General features: G+C 36.3%; 1 protein-coding gene across 2 annotated transcripts in view; it reads left to right on the forward strand.

The window, feature by feature from the left end:
* The first annotated feature begins 6,871 nt into the window (after positions 1–6,871).
* LOC112158992 overlaps positions 6,872–10,619 on the forward strand; it is a 28,466-nt gene continuing 24,718 nt past the window's right edge. For both annotated transcript variants that reach the window (XM_024292735.2, XM_024292736.2), the window contains exon 1: positions 6,872–7,269. In XM_024292735.2, the coding sequence (XP_024148503.1) occupies positions 7,246–7,269 (24 nt within the window). In that variant the 5' untranslated portion in view covers positions 6,872–7,245. The remainder of the gene's footprint in view (positions 7,270–10,619) is intronic.

The following is a 10,619-nucleotide window of genomic DNA, read 5'->3' on the forward strand; positions in this document are numbered from 1 at the left end:
AAAAATGGCAAGCAATATTTAAGCTATTTTAGAGCCAGATGCCAGCTTAGACGAGGAACATATAATTGTAAAAGGATTTATTTGTCTGCAAGTGGATGCATTGTAATGGAGCGGAGTAGAGGCGCTGACGGTAGCACCTCTGTCACTGCTACAGTGTGTTTCCAACAGTATTTTTTCATCTGCTCCTGATTCACAACTATTTGATTTTACTCAGAAATGCAAATTTAATCTTAATTTTCTCTACACATGTCCTCCATCATGAAAAAAATGCTACAAAAACACGTTTAAAAACTCTAAAAAAACCAGAATTCTACCTGGAGTGTTTCTTTTAGTTGTGTAAAAATATCTAAAAGGGTTTATGTGAAGCTGTTCTAATTCAGACATGTCTTTGCTGAGCTCAACATAAATCTTTTGTTTGTTTCTAAGCTTTAAACAAATTAATTTCATTTTCTTTTAGCTAATATATATATATATATATATATATAATTTGTATGATGCAGGCTACCAACAGGTTATGGCCTTTCCCAAGCAAATAATTTGACCATTGTGAAAATTATTTATGCTTTCTGATCACAGTCCATCCCTCTTAGTGATTATTAATTTCATTATTAGTAATATATGTGTTTTTTTTTTTAAAAAATCTGATTTGCATATTTTGTAATTCTGGAGATTATTTTTGTAGAGATTTGCATACAGTTACAATTTTGCAGAACCAGCTGTCTGAAAATGGTTATGATGAAAGCAAAACTAAGTGGTCAACCAGCATATTTATGAAGATCGTGGAGTATCTGCCCAGCAACATCTCAGCAAACACAATAAGTAAAGGTCTAATGTTACAAAGCTTCTAGTAACTCATTTTTGATGTGATCTGTAAAGGTAAAGACCAGATTTAAGAGTTGGCCCTTTTTGCAGCATTTTTTGAGGGTCTTTCAAAGAATCCAAAATAAAAGTGAATATTAAAATGTATCTTCTTCAATATTAGAATTCTTGTTTCTGGACAGCAGTCTGCAGAGTGTGTGCAGCCGTTTGCTTAATGACAACTTTAACAGACTTCAGCCCTTATGACCCTCAACATGATGAAGTGGGGGATAGAAAATTAATGCCAGGGTGGAATACCCATACATGGACAGCCTTCTGTAATCCATGTTTTCTGGGATTAAAGAAGCCGACTAAAGAGTTGAAAGGCTCCCTACAGTTTTTTTAAGAAATAAAAGAAAAACTTAAAAAAATGATTAATTTGTTAGAAATTGCAAATAATTTTACAGCTTTTGGCTTAAAATTTTTTATTTTATAATGTATAATGTCACATAATACATTTTTTAAACTTATTTGCTAAAATTAATAGAAAAACTTTCTTTTTTTAAAACATTGTTTGTGCTTTGTTTACCGTATGACAGCTTGTTTTTAATATTTATTTACATTTTGACAATTTTTTCTAAAGCCTAATGGTATTAGTTTTAATTACGGTAAAACAATTTAGACTAGTATTCCAGTAAGAAGTTGTCTGCCAGCTCAACTTGTTCTCAAAAGAACTGCTTCCCAGATTACCGGTACTTGTTCTTTTTATTCCTATTTACAGAGATCTTAATGACTGAGACAAAAGGAAGTCATTCTCTTCAAGAAACTAGTTCTTGGAAAGTTCTTGGAGTTGAAATGCAGTTCATGTTGCATCATAATTGAAAATGGACGACCAAACACTGCAGCTGCAATCTGCTTTAAGATCACAAACTCCTCAAACGCTTTTCATCTTAATCTGTTTTTGAAAAGGAAAGCTGGTTTGGTGCAGATTATAATTCACCAAACTGATCAGACAAAGAGACACAGGAGGTGGGTCAGAGATTTAGGATTAAGCAAAACGTCGTGTTTATATTCTGTCTGCAGTTCAGACAGAGCAAGGAATGGATTTTAAGAGATAGAGAGAAAGACAAGGGCAAAGAGGCCGTTTGAGTCAACAGCTCTCTTCCTCTGGCTAGGACACGCTCACCCTGTTCAAAGCTAAAACCACAGACATGCTGTCACACAAACATTTCTTTTGTCCCTCACTCCCTGATGCCTTTTCCTCATATCCTCGTTCTTTCTGTCCCTCTGTGACGTTTTCATGTTTGCCTGATTACCCCATGGACTCAGTGCACTAAGAAAGCCTGAAGGAAGAGCTTTGTGAGGGAGGGAAAGCGACGGATAAAACCCAGTAAGTGAAATGATAAATCCAGAGTATGACAGCAGATACAAAACCTCAATGCGCCTGCTTTTTTCCCTGGGCTTGTTGTCAGCCGAGGTCGAGGCAAAGTGCACGCTCTGCACGGATTCATCAGGATTAGGAAGTTGTCCCCTTGCAGGTTAAGACACAGCCCGTGTTTCTTTATTTATCTGCTTTTTCTGGATCAGCATCTCTTTGGTTATACATGTATATCATACACATTTTAAGAAAAATATATTTTGTTTATGCAGCACATTAACACAAAATTGAATGTTGTCATCTTGAATAAGAAGACTGTTTTAAAATTTTGTTTGCATGTTTGTTCTTTTTTTTTTGCCTGTTTTCTCATAAAAAACATTTTTTTTCTCTCATGATAATGAAATACACCTTTATTTTTCTCAGTTTTTTTGTGATAACAACATCAGCTTTCATTCTGCAATCATGCAGACAGCCTAGTCCTCTGATAAAATTTTTGACAACAATTGCAGAATCCCTGAACTGTGCTACAACTGACATTTGAGAATTTCCGTCTCAAATGTCTATGACTGATTTGGACGTTGTTTATGACCAACATCATCGGCACAATTTCCGTCTGAGTTTGACTACGATTGAATTAATCAATCCTAAACTGGTTACTTTCTTCTGGTGTTCAACATTTTCTCTGACAAACTGCTTTGTTTTTCTGCAGATTGCTGAAAATTGTATTATCTTTGAAGTATTTTCTTTGTTGTCTCGTTATCATGAGATGACAAAAGTTGTTATCTCATGATAACAAATTCTACTATCTCGTCATCATGATAAAAAAAAAACAAATTTTCTCATTATAATATAATAGTAGATTTCGCTATCTTTAAAAATCTCGAAAAAAGTGAGGTAGGTCGTTCACGGCTTCTGCAGCTGCTTTAGATAACAGTGACTTTGTTTAAAAAAAAAGAAGAAGAAATCAAATTAACAAAACTTTTTAAAAATTGAAATTAAAATGTATAGATCTCAATTTTACTCTGTAGGTATTTTTTCTCCTACTATTGTATATTATTATTCTTTATTCTGTAATTCTCCTTGTTATTCTTATTCTCATTCTTATTCCTATACCTTAACCAAAAATGAAATGAAACTATGCTAAAACGGATATGATATTGCTGATATTTGAAAATCATTTTTTTGTTGATTTTTTTTTTGATAGTTTATGTTTTTCCCAGAAAATTGTCCACCTTTATTAATGACAGCACACAATTTATTAAAAAAAAAACACAAACCATCAAAAGTATATGAGTTTTTAGTTTCTGTTGCGTGAACCTATTACAGGAAATCACCAAAACTGATCTCAATCACAACTCGTTTCCAGAACCAGCCCTCCAGTTCTCTGGCTTGGCGTGCATGTAGTGTTAGTGCTTGTGAGGACACGTACATGCACCAGGAGTGCAGTGGGGAATGGTAAGGCTAAAAACAAACCCCAATCACTTGACTCATCTCCCATTAATCCTGCTCTCTCCAAAAGTCATTTGCCAAAAGCTTCAGTCATTGCTCTATTTGTAATTGCAGCTGTTCATTTCTCACGTAGTGAAAAGGCTTGAGTCTTTGTGAAAACAAACATGAAGTCTTGGCATTTTTTATGGCTTGCCACACTTTTAAGTTTGTCTGAAACCTAAAGTTAAAAAAAAGTAGAGTTTGACTAATAAAACATGGCAATGAGAAGAGGATGACGCTTTTTGGAAGGAAACCATGAAAAAGTCACAGATAAGAGAAGCGAATATATAAATATAACATTAAGTCACATAAACACTCCCTCCATAATGCAACAGCAACGACAAGTAGAATGAGAGACAGTTGAATTGCATGTACATAGTTTTGATATTTACACAGGATGGCATCTTATTTTTATATAACACAAATCAAATGACCTTAAATAAAAACAGTAAAGACGGCGTTCTGCATTGCTTCCTGTATTAATATCTATTACAATGTTGTCTCAAACTGAATGACGCTAAGATCCAGACTTTTAACCCTTTTATCTTTACTGGATTATTTCTGTCAGTCAGTGAGTTGCGTGCTGTAAAGACATTGGAGGAATGTGCAGCATAGATCCTGTCTGTAATAGTCCCGGTCATGGAAAGACCTCGCCATCATTCTGTGACATGACCAGGTCAAAGATCCAGAGATGTCCTTCATAGTCTTTTACAGCCGTTGCCGTCTGTACTATTTTTCCTTTTTGAGCATTCTTTTATCCCAGTTTCTCCTCTGAATGCTTCCTCTCTGATCTTTTCTCTTCCCTTTATGATTTAATCTACACATTATCAAATATTTGAAAGCTACATCTAAAGGGAAGATCCTCATAGCTTCTGCATCTTGGCTTTGTGACAAGGAGCAGCTCTTGCCGACTCATCAAGTATATCGAGTTGTGCAGTTGTGGCTTTTTTTGTGTGTGGTTAACTTTCTGCAGAAACAGCTTCCTGGAGCTTATTTCCCCCAAAAGCAGCTGTTTTACTTGTCTTCCCCCGAAGGAAATCTTTTATAGCTGCACTAATAACGTTTTCATTGAATAGTCTTTACTAAAATGCACCAGAGTAACCAGGTTACAATCCATAATTTTGCTTTTGTATATCTTAAATGTGAAACTTAGTTTATGCAATCAAGTTTGGGAAAAAGGGATTTCTTGTTACCCTCCAATGTAACCACATTACTGCAATCAGCTTTCCGCAAAACTTCCTTTGCATGACAAAGACAGCAAAGACTCACCTTTTAATCTTTAACAGAGAGGACAGTTGGTTGAAAAGCAAAGTGATTTACAGAAAATGCTAACTCATAAATAAAGATGAACCTATCGTGTCAACAAACCTTAACCTTTCTTAAAATAAACAAATAAGCGAGACAAACATACCTGAAGCAGTTGGGACACGTAAATTGTGAAGCTGAGGATCTGACCTTACCTGTCAATCGAACCACTATTTGAGCATAGCTTTAATCTCAAAGCCAAGGTGACATAACGAGGTTGATTGAAAACTGACAATTTTGTTAAAAAGTCACGTGGTGGTTACTTTGTGAACTGACCTGGCTCCAAATACTTTAGTTTTCTTATTAGTCAAACATGCTTTCTTCTTGTAGATGTAGATCAGTAATCATATTTCTGAGATGCATATAAACACATTCTCTTTTCAGCTTAGAAAACCTGTTTTCTCCATGTAACCAGGTTATTTCAGCAAATACGCAAGCTAATGTGGGGGAAAATTCAATTAGCTTTTTATAATTTTTTTTATCCTGCAAGACTTTTGTACGGTGGTCCTGAAGTGCAAATCACTTCAACAAATCACTCAACGCAAAAACATTATAGGACACAATAAAAAGTTAAACAAATACTTAAAAAACAGCATTAATATTTAGAAAACAAAACAAAATTACAGAAAACAAAACGTAAAAAATAAAAAATAAAAGAAGAGAAAAAACTTTTGGAAAACAAAAGTAATTTCCAGAACACAAAATGAAATGTGAAAAATCCGAAAAAGATAGGTATTATGGGCCATTGCTGATTGGATGATGATATTCAGTATTGCTTCATGTCAAATAACCTGTCAGTTGTCAGATTAAAATGATGGACAAACATCACCAATTGTCAGGACTCCAGCATCCAGTTCCCCTCCCAACCACCAGAGGGATCCCTCTCCAGAATACTGATGTCCTCCGTTGCTTCTGTCACCAAGCTGCACTCTATCACCATCATCAGGCTCACCATATTTATAGACTGGCTTTACTCCTCATTCTCTGCGAAGTATTGCCTAGTTTCCCTCTAGCAATTTCCGAGCGGTTTTCATTATTCTTTGTCTACTCGTGTTTTGATCCTTGCCTGTTTCTACTCGCCTACCTGTCTAGCTCCTCGTCCTTGACCTCTGCCTGGTCTTTGACCACGTCTCTGTTTTTGCCCCTGTCTACTCTTGAATGTTGCAATAAACGTACCTGCTTGCACATGGATCCAAACCCCTCCGCGTCTTCGTTACACCAATGTCCCATAATACCTTTCTTTTCTGGTTTTCATAAGATGGAAAAATATTTTGGAAAACAAAATAAAACTTAAAAAAAGAAACCAACATTAATTGACATGAACCAATATTTTTTTATTATGTTTTTTACATTTTGGCTTCTTGAATTTTGTTTTGTTTCTGAAATGTATGATTTTTTTAAATATTTGTTTTGCTTTATTTTAATTATCGTTGTGATCTTTAAGATTTTTTTGCATTGAGTGATTTGTTGATGTGATTTGCACTTCAGGGCCACCATACTTTTGGTCTGATTTGATTATTTTCTTATTTTGCTATGATTTTTATAACTATTTCAAGGCTATATCTTTTAAGACTTTTTAACGTTTACTTTTTTTTATCTTTGTATTGTAGTCATATTTATCTAAATTTTGAAGATGACCTATTAAGGATGTATGGTGGCTTCACAGAACAGTAGCTGGGTTGGCTCCAGCATCCCCAGTGACCCTGAAAGGAATTCAGCGGGTTCTGAAAATGAATGGATGAATGGAACTTTGAAAACTTTTTTTTTTCAATTGTTTTGAATATATAACCATCAAACATTCACATCTTACTTATTTGCTTTATTATTCTTTTGTGTTTAAGACTAATAAAGTAACTGATTTATTATTATTGAAATAAAATAAAAGTGTTAAGGTTGCTACAGCAGGACTGCATGTTTCACTGTGTGGCTCGGCTTCTCTGTGTCTCCCTCCCTCAGCTTTCCCCTTCGCTGGTCTCTCCCGCTCTCAAAGGCAAACGTTGCAGGCAGCGCTCGAGGTGCACCGAGAGGCAAACAGCAAACACAGGGACTGAAAAACAGAAAGCAGAGTGCTCTGTGAGGAGAAGGAAGAGGAGCAAGAAACACAGATTCTTTGTGAAAATCTGACAAATGCATGTCAGCCCTCAGTGACTCAGCTCTGGACTGGTATCTTAGCAGGATGGACTTTATTTTGGTTCAGCAGGCATCAAGCAGGAGCAGCTCTGTGAATGTTTGGCTCTCCTTTACGCTTGTTTCTGGCAATGCAGCACTTGTGATGAATGGGAAAGACGGCAAGGAAGATGGTATGGTAATTTGTTTTCTATTTGCTGTGATCTTTTATCCTGAATGTGTCTAAAATGATGGTATGTTTTCTTTAATCTGCAAACTGTGGTCCTGCAGTAAATTAAAATTTTAAAGAATATGGTTAACAATAATCCAAAACGAGTAGTGTTCCTATAAGTTTGCATTTCATTGTCTGGCAAGCTTTTTGTTGTAGATTTGATGTTTTTTTTTAGGCAGGAACTTTGCTTTACACATAGTTTCCTTTAAATATGTTATCTTACTGAAGCATTCGAACAAAAAAAATCCAAACAAGTGATATAGCTGAACAACATAAATGTCAATCAGTGATTAGAAACATATCTTCTTGATGAAAGTCAAATAAATGCCATTCCTGTGAATACAAAACACTGTAAAATGCACACCTGACTGTTTTACAAGTCAGAGTGATTCACGTGTCATCCTCCTTAGAAATACGCAGACATGACAGTTACAGTCCAGTTTTCTTTAAAATAGTACTGCAAAGTCATTTATTTATTATGTCCTGACAAGCGGTCCTCTATTCCTTCACACCATACACCCCTGTGGACAGCATTTCTCCCATAGCTTACACTGGCTGCTGCTCTGCTCGAGCATTTTGAGTCAAGGTGAAGTTCTCGGGTTACTGAGCATTAAGGCAGGATTCACAAACCAGGTACTGTACTGTTTCTGCCTCCTTCCTACTGGACGTGAGTCATACAGAACATGGAGGATTTTTGAGCATCAGGAGGTGAATTGGTGACTTTTCACGTCAGTTTTTGTCTAATGTGAGAATCTCAGCGACTAGTTGAAGTAAATATTGGAGGAATTATTTCCACAGGTTACATATATGTGTTGCAGAGAGGGTGTGTCATGTTGTACAAGTTGATTCTATGTGGTGCTGACTGTGGAACTTGAATTTGAAAATCCCCGCCCAGCTCACTTGTGAGTTTAATTTGGCAAAACTTGTGTATTTATCTGTGTGTGAACTCTCCCGCCCTCTGGGCAGCATATTTGCCGTGTCGCTGAAAACCAGGGCGCATTAACGCGACTATTCCTGCTTTCAAACTGACCTCAGTGTTTGGGTGTTTGCTTCTGTGTCAACCGGGCAGCACAGAACGGCTTTTTTTCTTCCTACAGAAAGACGTCTTGTCCTGTCCGGGTGATTCAACGGAAAATTCACAACAGCCGGCTCAACAACTTTGGATGGCTCAGTTGTATGTGTTGCGCTGACCTGAGTGCTGTGGGGATTATGAGGAGACGGAAAGGTTTCTGAAGGAGCAAAAAATCAGTTTAGAGTGCGACAGCTGCTCGAGATGTCAGAGACTCACTGATGTAAATAGTGTGGTGATTTTAGATGATGGAGAACATAAGTTCCACTCCAATCATCTTTTAAGCTATTCTAAAAGTGTTCCCAGTGCTGTTTTCATTATAATTATGCCTCTACGCTGCATTAATCTATTTGTCTGCAAGTAGATGGATGAGAATGGAGCGCAGTGTGGCTGGTGGTTGTAGGCTTCACGTCATAAATACAAGCTTTTCCAACAACATGTTTTCCATCTGCTTCTGATTCAGAATGATATGAATCAAGAAATACTACTTTTAAGCTTAAATGTATTTACATATGTCCTCTATTGTGACAAAAATGCTACAAAAACATGTTAAAAAACACAGTTTTTACCAGAGTGAGTCTTTTAAAGTCCGTAGTGCATTAACCATTAATCCTTAAACAATTTTACAACTCAGTTTTGAATGTTTTAAAAGGGCATTAACCTTTGTTTCCTTTAGTTGCATGTTTGTTGGCAAAAATATCTGCAGTTGTGAGTTAGATCGAGCACCGTTATGGCCTAATAACACAGCGTGTAGGTGAAAGCTAAGCTCCGCTTTGATATAATTACACACCTTATGCACACGCAGCACGGATACGTCAGCCGCCATTGCTTTAAAGACGAGCTCAAAGGCTGAGCTCATTTATAATTCCCTGTCGTTTTCCTGATGGCTTAAAGACGGGCCTCACTGCCCTCTGACTGCTACTTCACTGCAACTTTTAAACCTTTCTGCTGATCAAGGCCGTCGTGATTGGTGTTTTCCTACCGCATGCTTCGATTTGCTGATCTGTGTCAAACTACTAAATACACAGTCTGACAAACCAGAGCCTTTGTGGTTATATGGGTGTTTGTGACTGCCCAAAGTGTAAAACGGCTTGTTTTTTGTTGCTCATGCCACGGCAGAAATATCAGGGCAGAGAATGACACTGTTTTTCTCAAGAATGTAAATGGATGAAGTCAGACTTTTCTGCCTAGTTGTGAAAAATCATTGAAAAAATCCCCAGAAAACACAGTCCCACCTAGGCAAAGTTCACTCAGTTTTTATTTTTAAATTCAGAATTTGGTTTCAAAAATAAATTAACAAATAATGTTCTTAAAATCAATTCTTAGCTATATTTGTATTTTTCTCTGTATTTGTCAAGATTAAAGACTCACTCCAATAAAAATTGTGTTTTTAATTTTTTTAACATGTTCTTGTCACATTTTTCCCATGACATCTATAAAATAATTTAAGGTTAAATCAAACAGGATCAAACCAGCCATTAAGATCCATTAATGTCTTCATTTTCCTCGTCTTAGCTGTCATCTGGTTTAAAACTGAACAGCTGGATAGCTCCAGTATTGCTTGCCTTTTTTTTTTTTTTTGCAACGCTAATGTTATCTTCAGCTTGTCAGGTGCTATAAGCTAGCAGGAGATGGTGTAAACAAAGGACTGATGGCAAATTATCCAAGGTTAACTTTTACACCAACAGTCCCTCCCCACAACTCAGAGACAAATTTCTAATGAGCTCCTGCTGCGCTGCAGAATATGTGTCTTAAAAAATGACACAGACTTCTTCACAGTGGCTTAAAACTTCAGGTGTGCTGCGACTTACAGTCATACACAATACAGGCAATTTTCATTAAAAACAGTTTGAATGAGAAAAGCAGATATTTAAATTATAAGGATGTGTTTTCATTAGTATTCCGAACAATTAATCTTTTAAAAGCAATCTAAGCTTTGTGGTTAGAAGAAGTGGTTGAGCAGCTGCCTTGTGGAGTCTGAAAGTTTGTGTCTCAGGTTTGTGTCCAGGTCTCTTTTCTCTGTGCTTTTAGTGTGTTAGCTGTCACATAAATGACATTGAGCTTGATGGTATGCATGAAAGAGTTTGATGGTATAGAAAGTATATAAGTATATAAGAAAGTATGAATTATGTCTCATATGGAGCTGTGTTGGGCACTGATTGCTGTTTAGTGGTTTGTCTCCATCTATGCACAGTTTTTGTGTTTCAGATCATTTGTTTTCAGCACAACTGAATTGTCAATTG

Source organism: Oryzias melastigma, linkage group LG7 (assembly GCF_002922805.2).
Source record: "Oryzias melastigma strain HK-1 linkage group LG7, ASM292280v2, whole genome shotgun sequence".
NCBI lineage: Eukaryota > Metazoa > Chordata > Actinopteri > Beloniformes > Adrianichthyidae > Oryzias > Oryzias melastigma.